Below are 17628 nucleotides of genomic sequence, written 5' to 3' on the forward strand. Positions count from 1 at the left end.
TTATCTCAATTATTTGCTATTTGAACAAACTTTACATGTATAATAATAACATTCTAAATTTCCTTTTTAGACGTCGCATTTGTTACGTCCTAACTTAAAAAAAATTACTCTTTACTCACTATCTCTCCTCATTACTTATTTTACTACTCTCTTTTCTCTCCTATTTTATCTGCTTTTTTTAATTTATGTCCTATTTTTTTGAAGCATTATTATTGGATTTTCGACTTTTTTTCACTACATGCCAAAGTTTCAAGTGTTAATGCACCCAGTTATGATGATTTCAAACTTCCAACATCACCATGTGAATGCAAGTAAAGAAACAATTAGCTACACATGCAACATAGAACCTTTTAAGAAACAAATTACCTTCACCACTGTAACACCTAAAGCATACCCATAACAAATAATTGGAATTAGAGACACGGCAAAATTCATGCATCAATTCAAAATTCATGAAAGAAAACATAAGAAATATCTTTTAGCTACATTGTTTCCGATAAACCAAAACCATCATGTAGAAGACTTCTCAACCTACCCCAGCCTTTACACGTTGAAATACCCTCATGATAATTGAAGGCCAAGTCTGCAAAAAATCGAATCGCGTCTGATTCCCAAATTACTTGCTAGCATGCTTGGCTTTTGTGTGGGATTCCAAAGCTTTCTCTGAACCAAATGATTTGGTGCAGCTCTTGCACGAGACCGATCCTCCAGATTGTGGTGTCTGCTGATTTGGCTTGTTAGCAGGAGTCTTCCCAGCCTGCTTTGCCGGGTAAGGTGTGGCTACGTGACCACTAACCTTCTTTCCATCTGAACCAACAACATAAAATATATGAGACAAAGTAAACAATACAACATATAAAAAAAGTAATCTATACAAAAGCTGAGACAAGATTATAACCAGTTTTCTGGGGGGTCACTTTGGCCTTCTTGTCTTGCACAGGAGTTTTAGTAGCAGATTCTGCAGCTCTTTTCTTGCTTGACTCGGCCTTAAAGAGGAAAATATAAGTACATACACAATCTACACATATCTCAAAAAATCAGACAAATAAGTCATGTTTTTACCTTCTTTGGTGTATCTTCATCACTCTCACCAGATTCATCAGAATCAGAATCATCCCCATCCTGCAATTGTCTAACTAATTAATTGAAGCCGTTGGAACATATTTCAATCTCAAAAGTTGCAAAATATAATTGGCAAAATCAGGTAGAGAACAATTACATAGGATCCAGTACTAACAATAGTTAATCCCAATAAAAATAGATGGCAGAACAGAATGCCATCAAATTTACAATAATATGCCATAAAAAAAATTGAACTGATAATCCATCATTTGTTGTCCACATTAATAAATATATAAAAAATTATAATAATTATATCTATTATCATTTTCAGCTAGTGAACATTATAGTCAGCTAAATGAAATAAGAAACCACACTCAAGCCAAGATGACTTCAATAGACTCAAAAAACAAGAAAACCAAGTAATCAAAGCTAAACCTCAAACAACAGAAGCTCACTAGCTGAAAGAAATCAACATTCTGATAATAAATATTAAATTTATCCATAATTATTAAGAAATATTGGAGCAGCTGAGAATATTATAATACGAACCAGCATACTCTATTTGAATATGTGAATGTACCTCAGAGTCATCTTCATCATCATCTTCAGACATCATATCATCACTGGTATCATCATCATCTTCTGGATTGGCATCTTTGATAGGCTCAACAATCTTCACCTTCTGCTTACCAGCATCAGACTCTTTACCCTTGGCTTTAACAGCTTCTGCAGGTTTCTCTTGCTTAACCTTTGGCTCAGGTCTAGCTGAAGATTACATGACACAATATCTTAACACATTGAAATAAAACCAGTTGCCACCATGCCATTATCAGATATAAGCGTAAACTAGGTACCATTATTGACAGTCACGAGAGGAATATCCTCTTCAGAATCAGATTCATCTGAAAAAGTAAGCAAATAGATTACATAACCTAAACAACGTTGTTAGTAGGTAGATAGGGATGGGGTAAGAGGGTTAATTTTATATTTTGAAGCAGGGTATAAATGCTAATTAATACAGTAATAATGGGATTAATACCAGATTCGTCCGACTGCATAGTGGGGATGAAAGAACTTGAGAGTCAAGGAAAAAATTCCAAACAATAATGCATATTATAGTGTTTGATAAGAAGACATTGCTTTAAAAGGAAAAATGCAATTCAAAGGATATTCATCAAAAGGGTTATTGGCCTTGTATCCGTAGAAGTAGATACTTCCACTTTTCCAGTTATGTGATAGCTCAAAATCTCTGTCGAACACCAAGTCAAACTGTTGCTGGGGCAGCTTCTCAGTGATTAGCGTTCCAAGAACAAGTTTCTTCCCATCAACATTCACAAATAAGCAGACAGAATCATTTGCTTTCTCCTTTTTCGTCTCACCGAGACAAGCCTGTAAGAAAGAAAATTGATGTTCAGAATAATGAAAACTAAAATAAACTAGATATCTAAACAAAATATTATCAGACCTGAGACAGATGCAAAACCATATTCTCGCCAGGCACAACCTTAAGAGGCTCTCCACTTTTGACCTCAACACCTGAACCAATGAGCATTTGCAATTATAAATCCATTAAGAGAGGAATTTCAGGATGGTGAAAACGAAAAAAAAAGATGTTGGCGTAGGTAATTTAAGCAAACAATTTCTGAAAACATGGGAGTTTGCAATACTAATTTGAATAGTTTCTAATTGACGCGTTACAAATCATCGACAACAATGACGCTGCAAATCTTGAAAGGAGTCGCAATGTTTCTGAACAAATAATTTTACAGTGCAGGAAAGCAAATAAAAAACACGCACAAAACAAGCAAGCTTACAATCACAAATGTTGCTCTGTTATGCTAAAGAATCCTCGTAATATGGTTAATAACAACACAATAATATAATTTATGTAACCGAAAACAAAGGAAGAAGATAATAAAGAGAAATGAAATAAAACTCACCCCAGAACTCCATTGCGCAGAAGGATGCGTGAGTGGCGTGCGAGAGTGGCGGGGTTTAGAGACAGTGAGATGTTTAGGGTTTTGAGAAGACGGGGAAAGGAGGCAAAAATCGAAACCCGACTAATGAAAAATGCTAGGGCTAAAAAATGAATTTATAAATGCGGGATGGGGTTTAGATACTATGCGACGCGGACTACCGTAATCCAAGTGGATGCTTCTGGAATCTGCACACTGGCGGTGGCGATGGCTCGTTTCGTTTTGGACTTTGGCTGTGGGCTTCGTTTATTTTGCTAAAGCTCATTGTCCAAAATTCGGGAACCTCAATCGGTAATGTCCATGCTAGATCACCCCTAATGAGGATCACCCTTCAGATCCTGATACGTGTCATCTGTTCAACTTTAAGTGAAGCAGCCGGTCCACCTCGAAAACCCGGTCTTTCATACAACTAAACAGCCTATTATCGGTTATCTTGCACTCTTTTTTGTCCTCGATTTCCGTGTACTAGGTTTCTTGTAGAAAATGATTATTTCGTAGGTAAAGAATCCGATATTGAATTCCATCGAATTGAAGCAATTTTTGATTGAAAGGGCCTTAGATTTAGTTGAAAATTTTGTATGTTTTCAGTGTATGATAGTTATGTTAATTCATACATCGGTTCAAATTGAATGAAGTTTTATTTGTTAATTTATGGTATTTTGCGTAGCTGAAATTTTTCTGAGTTCGTAGGAGTTGAAACTTACAGAATGCTGGGGATTTCATTTTCACGGTTCCCGATCGTTAGTTCTGAGTAGAATTTTGTGAATTTACGGCTTTACCCTCTTGATTTTGCTTTGTTTCCAATGGGTTCGTCCTTTTTGGTCGAGAATGCCCATTTGTATGATTTAGGAAAGGTGGCTGATGGTATACCTCAGTCCCTATCTATTCTATTTGAGGAGCAATCTGTTGGCAAACGTTCTAGCCTTTGGAGAAGCCAACAAATTCTTATTTTCTGCGTGAGTCATGCTGAGATTGAGTTAGAATTTGAAGTTTTTGAGAAGCAATCGAAGCTAAGAAGAACTGCTAGCCATGAACAACAGAGGTTCGTTTTTATTGGTTTTTTTAGTGTTGTTTTTCGTTTCTTTGGATTTGATCTTCTGTAATTGTATTTAAATATCGTTGTAATGATTTAAGTTTATTTCCGGGTTACTTTATGTGATGAAAATGACGACCTTGTTGTAGTTTGTTTGAATATGTTTGTTTTTGTTGGATTGTTAATGGTGTAGAATGTCTTTGAGTTTGGGGTATAACTGTTTGAAAATTCCAGTTAAATCTGGAAACGTATATATATATAGGTATTTTTTTCCTTTTTTTGGCTTTTGTGTTTAATGAAAATAATGGCCCGTGGGGTCAAAGTTCAAAAGTTTCTGAAAAATTTAACATCTTTAGTGGAGTTACTCTTTTAGAGACAGTGACATATATATCTTGTTATTTAATTTCTTGTTTTATGGTTAGGTGGTCCTGCTTGTTTAGTGTCACCTTTGGTATCTAAATTTAGTGTTGGTGTTTTGCTTGTTTTTTTTTTTATCTTCGGGTGTTGTATTTAAATATCGTTGAAATTATTTAAGTTTATTTCCGGGTTACTTTATGTGATTAAGAGGACCACTTTGTTATAGTTTGTTTGAATATGTTTGTGTTTGTTGGATTGTTGATGTTGTAGTGTCTTTGAGAACTGTTTCAACATATTGAGGGTGGGTTACACGTGTTTAAAACTGGTTGTAAAACCTGGAAACGTAGTTAGTATATTTAATGATTATTTGTTTAATGAGAGTAAACTGAAAGCATGTTGTTGAAAAGTTGTTAAATTTCAGTTAAATTTAACATGTTTACTTGAAACTTTTTTTTTTTTACAGACATTCTTGTAAGTTTTTATATTAAACATTAATTTTTGAAATGGGTTTAGGTGCTCTCGTCTCCGCCAGGTGTCACCTTTGGTATTTAAACCTGTTACGGCAGCATCTTTCGGCCCAGAACTTTGCTCATGTACGTAGGTCTTGTTTCGGACCTTTGTTTGATATATTAAATTTAGAGTTTCAGGGGCAACTTTATAATGTCATGTGCCGTCGATTGCAAAGTGGGTCAGAAAAAAGATTGGTATTGCAATATCGAATTGGTAATTATGTCGTTGAATTTGGACCCGCTGATTTTGCCATAATGACCGGCTTGCGGTTCAATGACATCACTACTCTTCCTGAAGGTTCTAGTTTCCACGAAACTGTTTTTAGTGGGCAACGTTATTTGCGGCTGATTAGCATCGAAAATAAGTTCCTCAAAGAATGCAAACAAACATCTGGTACCTCAGAAACAAGCTTGAAGTTAGGATAGTTGTATATTGTTTATGGGCTGTTGGTATTGAAGGATAGGACACAGAAGAACATAGATCTAGGTTTTATCCATCTAATGGATGACCTTGACAGGTTTCTTCGGTATCCATGGGGCAGAATAGCATACGATTTCATGGTCCCTCGTACCCATAATGCTAGAAAACTTATAGATAAAATGGAAACAAAGAAAAATAAATTGAGTGTTGAAGCGTATGGTTTTGTGCATGTGTTGCAAGCTTGGATGTATGAGATTATGCCCTCGTTGGCTGGTTTTTGCGGCAAGCAAGTAATCGAGCACGAGAACCGAATTCCTAGAATGCAGCGTTGGTCAGCAGATTCTGGTTTTTTGTTCGAGGACCTCTGGCCTTACTTTTTACCTAGAGCAGGAAATGATCCGGTATGTTGTATATTAAATTTATTCACATTTGAATTGATTTACATAATTTTTTTTGTTAATAATTGTTTATTGATTTAGGTCCCAATCATCGTATCAGCCAAGGAATATGAGATGATGGATGAGCTCAGTATTCCTTCAACGATGCATCCTGCGTCCCCTACTCTAGTTTTTAATTCCAAATCTCTTGTTAGATAAAGACGGCTGACATACGAGGACGTCGAAACTTCTGAAAAAACTGAAGCATTGAAGGGAAGTCCATTGAAGTCTTCTAGCTGTGGTAAAAAGAAGCTGTTAAGTGGAGATCCCCCCTAGTACTCGATTGGTTGGAAAAACTGAGCAAATAGAAACAAAGAAGGGCCATCATGTGGATAATTACGCAGAAAATGCACCACCTACACCTGCATTATCTAAAAATACCGTGAAGAGTAATAGCAATGTAAGTTTTCTGTTTCTATTTCGGACTAAATATGGTTGTTTTGTGTTTTAATTATTGTTTTTGGTTGTATGACAGCTCTTTGTCATATTGCTGATGGAGTTAATGGAGAAAGTTGACAAGTTAGATCAGAAAGTGGAGAAGATAGATGGCAAAGTTGAGCATCGAGACACGACTCTACACGAGGTTGTGGTAGCGAGTATTCGATCTTACTTTGATAACCAGGCCACTAGTCACCCCAAAAAATGCAATGGAGAGAAAAAAAGTTCAGTGGAGAAAATGGGAGAACACAAAAGTAGTGGAAACGTTTGTGCAGTTCTAGGTGAATCATCTACATTTCAGAATCTTGATGACCCTTTTTTGGGAAATAAAGGTGATCAACTCAAAGTATCGAACACTGGATGGTTCAGTAACGAATGGTTGCTTGAAGATCCTTTTGCGGTGCATGATTGTAATTATCATGAACCACCAAAGCCGGTTCCTTTAACAGATAATCCAGTGAAGAAGTCATTGAGTGTTGGTGATTCGAGGACCAAATCTGAAGGTTATAAAGGAAAATCCTTCATTCCACGCACTAAAGAAGGTCTTGGACACACCATGAAGACTGAGGCGATTAGTAGCTTGAAAATTCCTGGCGAAACAGAAAACTTGCTGCCTTCCCTAAATTTGGATTGCACAACGTCGTACAGCAATGGCATGCCTCAGAAAACCTCCATGGATGCGTTGAAGTTCGACCCTTCGGACTTCGACTTCAACTATGCCGAGCTCAATCCATTCCTTCGATGGCAAAAAATAGCTTCCAGTGGTGATCGGTATGTTTTTTTTCTGTTAATTGCAGGTAAACTGTTATTCATTCTTTTTTTGTATATTTTAACCACATTTATTGAATTCGTTTCAAATTTTAGCCGATATGATCGGAGGCTTCCGATTAAAATGTTGCGTGTCGCCGATAATGAGTGGTTTAATGTTATCTTACAACGCAATGGATGGCTAGAGAGCGAGGTAACAATCCTATGATTTTAGGATTATTGTAAATGCAAATTGGCCAAAATATTAACTTAAAGTATTCTTTGCAGCATATTAATGCACTTATATATTTGCTGCTTGTTGATTTCAACAAAGACGTATGAAATCCAATAGTGTGAGATTGGTCGTGTATGGAGATGGTTTGTTGGGTATGTAGTGTATCCCTGTTTCCTTGTTTCGCATGACTTAGCTTTATTTAATACACAACAGACATAACCATTTATTCTTTGTTTTTTATATGTCAATAGTTGGCCTTGCGTAGTGATAACCTTGAGGAAATGGTGGGGACAATGATGCCGTATGTCCGTGGCAGTCTTCCTTTCATTGGTGGGCTGGAATGGACGAATGCTAGACGTGTATTTGGTGTGGCACACATAAGCAACAATCATTGGTGCTTCTATCAGATATGCATCCCCGAGCAGCGCATTGTTGTTTACGACTCTCTGAACTATGACTGGGAAACTGTAGCAGGGCATTTTGACAACGTCCGGACGAACTTACCCATACTATGCCGTTTGGGAAGAGTATGGGAGAGGTGCAACTATTCAAACGCCCTTATGGAGAGCTGGGACGTCGTGAAGTTTGAGAATCCACCACAACAAACTAATCATAGCGACTGTGGAATCATGGCAATCAAATATATGGAATGTTGTGCTTATGGTGTCCCCGTGGATGGCATAAAATCTGAACGTGGAGCCATTTTTCGACGCCGTTACGTGGTAAGGCTTTTTAATTCTTCATATGAAGCATGACTCCTACACATGTTTGAGGGGCGGCATACATTGGAAGTGAAGGAATAGGTATCAAAGCAGGTTTTGTGGTTCTTCGAAGCAAAGTTGGCTGTTATTTTTTGGGTACATGCTTGTTCATAACTCTCATTTTGGTTTTGGACTAATTCTTGTTATTAGCGAAAACCTAAGTTATGAGCTGAGCTCGTTCATTGGGATGTAAATATTGCAGCAAAAAACTTTATTATTGCTTCCTTTGTTATGGAAATAGTAAACAAGTTTTATATAGTGCTCTACTTCCGTGTTATTTTTGCTTTTGTGGCAGATTTCTCGTGACCACTTGCAGTCTTTTGTTTAAACTCTAGTGCTTGGAAATCGAAAGAAAGAAGAATATATTCACATTTGGCTGTTTGTTTGTGGTTTGTCTCTTTTTGCTTTCGAATATATTGCAGCAAATATGAAAGTGCTTTATGCATTGAAGTTGAAAAATAATGAAAAGACAAGTCAATTGATTAAATTTCCAAGGTTATAGATATAGCTTTTCCTGATTGAAAAATTGCACATTCATGCATATTTTTTTTTTCCTGACGCAGTGAATGGCTATATATTTCCTTTCCAATTGCGTATACACTCACTAGTATACAATGAAACCAAAGGCCATCTCCCAAAGTGATGTATTCTACATCCCGCCATGGTCGCGTCCGATTGAGCTCCTGCTCTTAGTAAAATTAGATTGTGCTAGAGAAGCAGGAAAATGGGTACCCGGAGATCATGTTGGCAATATGCCGGTGATCGATAGTATTTTGCGATGAGTTAACAGGTCATCCGTTCTTGTTGCAAATTCCAAAAGCCAAATACCATGAAAAGGTAATGGAATGGTGGACTAGATTTATTCGCTTCCACTCCTTATTGAAGGATGAAAGGACTTGGTTCTGTGAAAACACGAAGCGCGTTTTTGCTACAGATTTATCTTGGGAAGCGATTGGAGCCGTAAGTTTAATAACTTATACAATTTTAGTGGCCAATAAAATTTCTATTACCTTTTATTAATATTTTTTTTTCGTTAGGAAAAACCCCAAATGTTATGTTACATGGAAGAAGGTGAGGCAAATTGGGATATATTAAAGCGCCTATTCTACGAGCCTGGGATTTATTCATGTTCTGATGAAGATGATTAGGTAAAAAAAAATCAGTACAAGTATTATTCGCTTTGAAATCTTGTATATGTCAAAAACAATTTTAATATTTAATTTGCTTAGATTATGTGATTTTCATCAATCCTGTAGTGTTTGTAATCTATTTTTATCAATTTCTGCCCAATTTCTTTCTCCTTTGTTTTATCTTATTTGTTCTCATTTTTTTGTTTTTTTTGTGCATTTCATCTTATTTCTTCTAAATTTTTCTTATTTCTTTTAAATTCGCATTTTTCACTTTTCCGTGAAAAATGCAAAAACTCAACTATTCGGTTATAGTGCCTAGCATAAGCTACTTGTAACGACTTAATAATGCTATTCAATTAGTTGATCAAATTTGCGGCCCATTCAAAGATCGAACATAGGTAAATTTTGGCCAATAGTGGAATATTTCTTTTTACCTTTTCATGGTGTTTCTGCAATTATGGAATATAAATTTTTGTTTATATTTCTTTTTATTATAGCATATTTAAATGGACCTACGTAAATGGAATATTAAGACAATAATGGCGAAATCATTAAAAAAAATCATCACAGTTAATTAGTTGGGAATAATAAAACGTGTCAACTAACTTTACAATTCTTTTAATTTGAATTTTAAAGTTATAACTTTAAGAGATATATTGTTTATAAAATTTCCATCAAAATCAATTATAAATCAATTTTTAAATTGAAAGGTACCTTTTTAATATAGTATAGATATATCAAATTAAGGCTTGTATCTCGATCTTTAATTCAAGATCTATATTGCATATAATTTCATGGGTGTGTGTTTTTTTTAAAATAATAAAATTAAATAAAATAAGTAAAAATCTAAATTTTTATATGCACAAAATTAAATGCTATTTTCATATACCTTTAAATATTTAACCAATATTTCAATCTATTGCTTAAATACAAAGAACCAGTTTTTGGTGCCTTTCTTTTTCACGTCGGATTGAAAATTTAATTTGTTATTATAATGATTTTTTTATATATAAAATAAATCATTATTTCTAAAGAAATCACAATATCAGCACTTTTTGTGCATTTTATCTTACTTTCTTTTTGTTTTTTCGTTTTATCTAATTAATAGGCAAATGAAATAGTATAATACAAATTCATAAACTGCAACACAAGTAAACATTACAGCGGTCAGTTCAAATCCTACCAAATATCAACCATGTCGACAAAAACCACAACCCTAATTACTGGTTCACGTGCAATATCATTTACAGTCCAAACCGAAGCCACCAATCTATACTATGATTCCAAGCAATAGTGGTATAGTTGAGAACAGTAAGATCTGCGAAAATGTTCACCTTGATGCATGTTAAGTACTGGCATTGGGCACCTACTTATTAAGCACTCCATGTACTTCAACGTCATAATACCACAATTCGTGGTGGCTCCTTGCTGAGGGGGGTGTTGGTCAATAGTTAGAGTCCATACTCTTTTGATCTTATTCTTCCTTGGACGTTGCCCCCACACATTGCATTCTTTGCAAATGAAGGGGAGATTTTTCATTGCTTGCTCGAATGTGCTGCGAACTCGAATGGGATCTCGATCCACCGATAGCGAATCATAAACGATAACGCGCTGTTTGTCAAGATCGATCTCATAGCAGACCCAATGGTCCCTACTCACCTGTGCAAATCCGACTATCTTCTCCGCTTCCCACCATGGAGTCCGAAGCTCAAAAGGTGACATCCCTACAACGCAAGGTTTTAGCTGACTACGCAATACTCCATAAGTTTTTACAACAGAGGGCGTTCTGCACAATAGCACACATACATATAAATGGCAAATTAGAGTCAATTACTCCTTTAATTATGTAAATGTCACTATTATGGTAACGTGAACTAAAATGATTTAAACATTACCCATGCAATTTGATCGACATACGTCCACTTGTCCGCGAAATCCTTCGGCTTCTTTTTAAACATGGCAATACTCAGATTAGCTAAACACTCCATGTGCTAGAAGACACAAGTAATTCAATTAGTAACTTTAACCATTTAAAACACTATAACTCTTTTATATTTACGCGTAGTAAGATAATCTCACATCACTACTTAGCCACCCTTTTGGCCTCCACAACTCCGTAAACCAACTTGCATGCCGCACTCCAACCCCTGGCAATCTGTTAAGTGGCGCGGATCTATTACGCAGAAAAAGGAATGAGTGTTTGAGGAGGCCTGCACTGAAAAAACCATATCTACTCACAATAACTTACGTTGGATTAGATCCATGGGTTGTGAACCATGTCTCAAAGGCTGCAATTGAGTCCAATGAAGCGACACGCAATGGATAAGGTCCATCGATCACTCTATGACACAATCCTATTTTTCTTTTAATTCTCCGTGATTTGCGAGTGAAGGCGCGATCTGGTTCATTGTCCCCAAGTATTCACAGTCAATAACCTCAGTACCTGCAACGACAATTGAGGAAGCATTTCCAATCACGGACGCAGTACTTTGCTTTTGTGGCTTTGCAATCTCCTTCTCATTTGGGAAGCATTGGTCGATCCGTCAGCAACCACCCCAAATATATTTCATCCAGCGAACTGCAGCTCTATCGAAGCGTCCTCGTGCATATGACTAGGCCCCGCATCATTACTCCCTTTGTTGCTCTGTTGATTTGATGTAGATTTGCCCTTCTTTTGCTCAATTGAAACCACAGTTGCGAGTATTTCACGTGATATTTTTATAAGCTGTTGACGATACACACCGTTAGTCAATTAACTTGATAATGGTTTATGTTAAATATAACGGGAGGTGCTAAATTGCATATATCAGCCTCATCAATTTGCATTCGAGTAGGCAACGTTGTTCGTGCTTCTTCATCAGCTCCCAAAGCTTTTTCTTTCCTCTTCTCTGCATCCGGCATTGCATTTGTTGGATGTTGTTCCGTAGATATCTAATAACAAACAACAAGTTAGTTATTGAAGACAAAGATATAAATATGCTATTACTACATTACCGTTTTTCTTTTCCTCTTATTTTTTATAGTTGCACTCTCCACATTATGAAGTGGACGTTCCCGATCATGCTTCCCTCTGCTTTTACGAATGGCAGCCAATTCATCTTAATTCACCTGGACATCCGCTGGTGGCTCCATGACATTGTCTTTCGAGAGGTCAGTAACCAAATTTTTAGCCCTGCTGCACCTTACTGGCATCCTTCTAATATTTGGTTTCTCTTCGCTTAACTTGGTGGCAATTCCTGTTTGGCAAGGGATAGAGTTCGTAACCACATTTTGGCTCTGGAATCCTTCCCGAGACTTCATTTTTCCTCTAAAAACAGTATCTTTTGGCTGGCGCTTATTTGATATCAGTTCTGTGCTTATTTGGGTATATCTTATGATTTGTTCACGCGGAACATTGCATTTATACCCCTTGGCCATACCCATTTCTTGTAAATGGTCCTCCTCTGCTGGTAGAAGCTTCATCAAACACTGTAAATATGAATTTCAATTAATATTTACAGTGTGATATAACTAGCTTATAACCTCAACAATATAAACACATAAAAAAAGGAAAAACAAAACTTTCCTTACCAATTCAGTGGCAAATTTGGAATGGAATAAGGCCTCAATTTGAGTCAAATTGATTCTATATGGGACTGGTTCCCATCGCAGCATCCTTGGGATTGTTGGCACCGCACAACGAGTAGCACAAATATCCACAATTTTTTTATGAATTTCATAAGAAAACACTTGTAAAATATAGCCAAACCCATGTATATCCACCTGTACTCTGAACCTGTTCAACTTTGATCCTCGATTCGCACTCTTGCGTTGTGGGATACAGTTACAAGAAATTCATAGGCCACTAAACCCCAGGGAAACTTATTAAACCTATCCAAATCATCCACTATATGTATAAATTGCTCTTCAACCTTCACAGACGAAGGGTGTCTTATCAACAAAATACCAAATAGGACGACGAGCAAGGCAAACCTCAATGCATCTTCATCACCGCCTCCACCTTCATTACAATGCCTTTCAAATGCTCTATAAACGTGTTGAAATACTATTTTTCCCCAACAAGGAAATGCCTTGCACAAAATGTTGAGGTATGTGGTGGGTTCTCCCAACCTTTAAATGACAATCCGGTTAGGACGTGAAACTCTGCTGGGCCTAAATCTACTTCTTTTCCACAGATGGAAAAGCTTAGCCGTCTTCTGTCAAGTGATCCAGGAATTATAGCAGAATACATCATATAGAGTAAATGTCCCTGATACTTCAAGCTGTCTAACCCCAAAAAACGGCCAAAATATGATTTCTCAAATTTTTTTAAATTGTCCGCGCTTAACCACTTCCTGATATTCTTCATATATTTGATTGGTTGATTTCGTGGAGAAATCACCGGTAATCCTACACATAATGTCACGATACACTTAATACACATAATTCATGTTTTTTTTTTCACTTTTATAAAACCTTAAACATAATACCACACAACACCTAGAGTGATTAAGATCTTAATACAACAATCAAGATCAGGAATACCTAATTCTTCCATTGGATATATGTCTTTCGTAGCCAAGGTTTTACTCTCTGTACAATCAATCTGATCCGGTTCATACCTTAACCCCAACAACAATGAAAAAATAGTAAATGACTATTTTTAACGGAATATTTAAAAAAAAAAACGGGCGCAAGTTCAAAGGGCACGGAACATGCAATTTCGGGTGAGATGTTTTTAGCAGTCGATAATACCTTAGTGTGGTGTTTACACGGTGTTCTGGCTGAACTGTTTCGACGACATCTACTGGCTGCATCACCTTCAACGTCGTAGCCCTTTTGGTGAAGAAAAGCTCCATCAAGAAGTTGTTGGTGTAGCGCGCGAAGAACAGTGTAAAAAAAGAATCTGCGTAAAAATTTGATTTTGTTTGGGGGTTTTTACAACAGTTGGTGAATTCTATTTTACCCAACAAAAAAAAAAGTTATATTCCATCAGATTATGTTAAACGCGATTTTTACTTCCCACAACGAAAGACGCGATTTTCAGCACAAACCCAAGAGTGCAAAACAAAAGCTCAAAAGAAGCCTCCAACAATTGTTTCCGCAATATTGGATTCAAGTAATGTAGTGGCAAATCAAGTTGTAGAGTTTGAGTTATTAACGAACCAGGATATTGCACGGTTCGAGACTACAAAATCCAGCAGAGTAAAACGCCGACAACAACTACAGTATGGAGTTAGCGAGGGTCCTTATCCGCTACGCATAGCATGGCCTCAAACAATTTCAGCCTTTGAGGCCTGGTACAAAAATGCCGCCAAAAATCCACAGTAAGTAGCCACAATTATAACGATGTGTGTTTCTAAAGTAATTTCATGAAAAAAGTCTTGTGTTATTTTTTCGAGGTCGAAGCCATTGAAGGGTATGCCATATGTTGGAGACCGTCATGCAAGTTGGTTTGATGAATTGTGGAAAGCCCGTGGATGGCTTAGTAGTGATGTAAGTTGTTCCTGCTACTCCCCACATAAACTTCCAATTTAAACTTGAATGACGATGTAACTTTCCAAAGAACCTGTTTTGCAGCATATCGATTGTTTGGTGCATCTAAATATCGTAGCATTTAAGAGGAACCCTACAGCCTTTCTCACAAAGTGGACCGTGGTGGAGCAGATTGGCTGGGTTAATTTTACACTAATTAGCATCTTTTTTCCTACAGTTAAATATTTATATATCATGTGAAACATAATGTATAGAGCTTATATTGTTTGATGGGTGTGTGTTCACAGAACGCCCTTTGTGCCGTGACGGAAGGTGTATTGCGCAGTCAACTGAAACCTTACATTGAAGGGAGGGCACCTTATCAGCTTGCAACTCCTTGGTGGGAGGCGGAGAAGGTTGTGGGACTAGCACAACTACAAAAGGAACATTGGGTGTGCTACGAGATCAACATTGACGAGCAATGCGTAATCATCTATGATTCACTTTCATCTTCAAGGGATCCACTTCTTGTCCGCAAACCATTTGCCCGAGTGTTGATCAATCTAGCATGGATGTGTCAGGAGTGCAAATTGTGGGAGCGAAGATTCAAGAAGAAAAGCTTGCATCAAGTTTGGGAATTGAAAATTGAGAACCACCCGCCTCAACAAGGAAACACAACCAACAGCGGAATCATGGCCTTGAAGTACTTTGAGTGCTTGATAACCAACACCCCAATGTCAGTACTCCACGAGGATCACGGCGAAGAATTTCGACGTTCTTATTGCGCACAACTATTCGATCACTGCAGGCAAGATCTTGTAGGGTAGATATCTGGGGTTGTTTCCTTTTTGGTGTTCCTGTTTTGTAACTAAATCAACTATCAAATGCTTTTGTTTGCAACATCGAACTTGGGGTCTAATTTAGGCAGCTTCATTTCCAAACTTCTTTTTTGTATTATGTATAATTATCTGACTGTTTTGGCAATTGAATGCGATATTTAGGTCAAAAGCAGCAGATAATGTGTTAATGTATAGTTTTGCTTCTTAATGAAAAACAAAATGATTTAAAATAAAATGGCAGGCAATAATGACTATGGTTCATCAATCCTCAACGTAATATAAGACATAACAAAACTAAACATGCACGTTAATAAACTATAAACATACACATTAATGATAACACATCAGATAATAACAAACCTAAACATAGAGGTTCAAATAATCTAGTTACTAAAAAAAGGTTCCTCAATCCTCTTGATAAAAGATTCCACACATCAGGAAGAACATTGGGTCACCGTGGTTCCTGTAAGCACCCACGGATCTCCCTACAACGAAAGTTTTTTATTAACTTGTTCAAGCTAAACAAAAGAAGACAAAAAATTGATGAGAATTTGTTTCACCATCTTCACGGAGTCATATTTGTGATGGTGTTTCGCACGGGATTCCAGCGTAGTCCTCCATCTTCACGGAGCTAATTGTGATGGTGTTTCGCACGGGATTCCAGCTCACGTCCTCATCTTCAATGAGCAAAAAAAATCATCGGAATCAGTCCCTCAATGCCATAAGCTTCGCAATATAGAAAGAGAATAAGAAGTAAACTTCGAAATCATTGTTCAGTGACTTAAAAACATCGGAACAAATGTGCCTTGGTATATTTTTGTCCTATGCAATACAACTTTCTGAAATTGACATACGACAGGAGCGTCGAATGAAATCCATCCTTGCCGTCCAACGGTTGTCGTACCACATTTGTAGGTAGATAATTTATCTTACAAGTTAAAATAATGATTTCTATTTAGAGATGCACGACAACAGAGGCTTTATATAGTGCATAATATACAATAATGCAAGGGAGAGCCAGCTGGAATCTAAATTTTAAGGGGGCCAAAATTTTAATAAGTGGAGAGGAAAAAGCTACCTCAATTGTTTTTTTGCATTGATGTAACTTAAAAAATTAATATACAAACTAGGGTATCACCAAGACATCCGTGACCCATTAGTACAACGAACATAAAATGCCATGCAATGCAAACCATGAGCGCCTACACATATTCAATCTTCAATGATAAATGATTATAGATACAAAACGCCAAAATACTATATCTTTCGAATCTAATTATGATATACACTTATTATTCTAAGAGTAATAGACAAATATGACTACAATCCTCGCAATGCAGCCAAATTTATAAATATTCCAGTAGGAAATGAATTGTAAATGGGATTACTAATATATTCACTACTGGTGAAAATTAGGGGTAAAAAACTCACATGGTCAAATTCGACAAAGATATGGAATTTCTTTCATTTTTCACATAGAGCATAAAGAACTTTCAGATATGGAGCAAACATTCTTCTAAATTGAAGACAAATCAACCTAAGACAATAAGAATATATTCCTAGTTACAAAGCAAGATTGTAAGGGGATCAAAATGTACAAATAAAAGATATGAGTAATAATGTTAATCAATATAGTTTCATCTCTAATAATATGTTGCTTTAAGTCTTGCCATAATAATCATAATTCATGTTCCAGTTTGCAATATACATATGCTGCAAAACAAGGGATACCTACAGCTGCCAAAACTCAAACATACCTACAATTCAGGCTTCAAATGAGGCTCCAAATTAACGGAGTACGTACCTCCGGCTACATAGGGTGATGATGAATAGAGTTCTTCAGAGGCAGTCGATTTCAAACACCCATTCCTTGCCACACAAGACATTATTAAAACCCTTCTATGCCATGTGTTTTCTACACATATTAATAAGTTCTTCTATATTCGCAAATCGAGCAAATTCACCACCATCATCACCAAACTCTCCATTATTTTTGCCAACTACAACTTCATCAACTTTACTGCCTCTCTCTGCACCAGATTTTATGGGGTCTGCGCTTGCCTTCTTCTCAAAGTAAGACCGAAGGCACTCTATCACCTCCTCATGTAGAGTCGTGTTAGGTCCGGGGGGTCTCGAATAGGTGTATGGGGGGGGGGAATACACCTATAGGCTATTTTTGCAACAATCTACCGACCTCAATCAGAGGGATCTCAGTCAGAGATTAAAGCG

The 17628-nt window shown here is 36.8% G+C and overlaps 1 protein-coding gene across 1 annotated transcript; it reads right to left on the bottom strand.

The window, feature by feature from the left end:
* Positions 1 to 430: 430 nt before the first annotated feature.
* LOC130997937 (histone deacetylase HDT1-like) lies at positions 431 to 3154 on the bottom strand. The gene is made up of 9 exons (XM_057923373.1): positions 3003 to 3154; positions 2528 to 2598; positions 2234 to 2451; positions 2102 to 2121; positions 1917 to 1964; positions 1643 to 1827; positions 1063 to 1122; positions 899 to 986; positions 431 to 807 (listed from the first exon to the last, which is right to left on the bottom strand). Exons 1-9 carry the CDS (start codon positions 3013 to 3015, stop codon positions 617 to 619), a joined length of 894 nt encoding a protein of 297 aa, XP_057779356.1. The 5' UTR covers positions 3016 to 3154; the 3' UTR covers positions 431 to 616.
* Between the last annotated feature and the right edge of the window lie 14474 nt (positions 3155 to 17628).

The sequence above is a fragment of the Salvia miltiorrhiza genome, chromosome 8, assembly GCF_028751815.1.
Source record: "Salvia miltiorrhiza cultivar Shanhuang (shh) chromosome 8, IMPLAD_Smil_shh, whole genome shotgun sequence".
Classification (NCBI taxonomy): Eukaryota; Viridiplantae; Streptophyta; class Magnoliopsida; order Lamiales; family Lamiaceae; genus Salvia; species Salvia miltiorrhiza.

Bases quoted from the DNA above. Each gene is read 5' to 3' on its own strand.
- LOC130997937 (XM_057923373.1), bottom strand. The intron at 2,122-2,233 runs ATATCCTTTGAA...TTTCATCCCCAC, and splicing joins GCCAATAACCCTTTTGATGA to TATGCAGTCGGACGAATCTG. The intron at 808-898 runs GTTATAATCTTG...TTGTTGGTTCAG, and splicing joins AGTGACCCCCCAGAAAACTG to ATGGAAAGAAGGTTAGTGGT.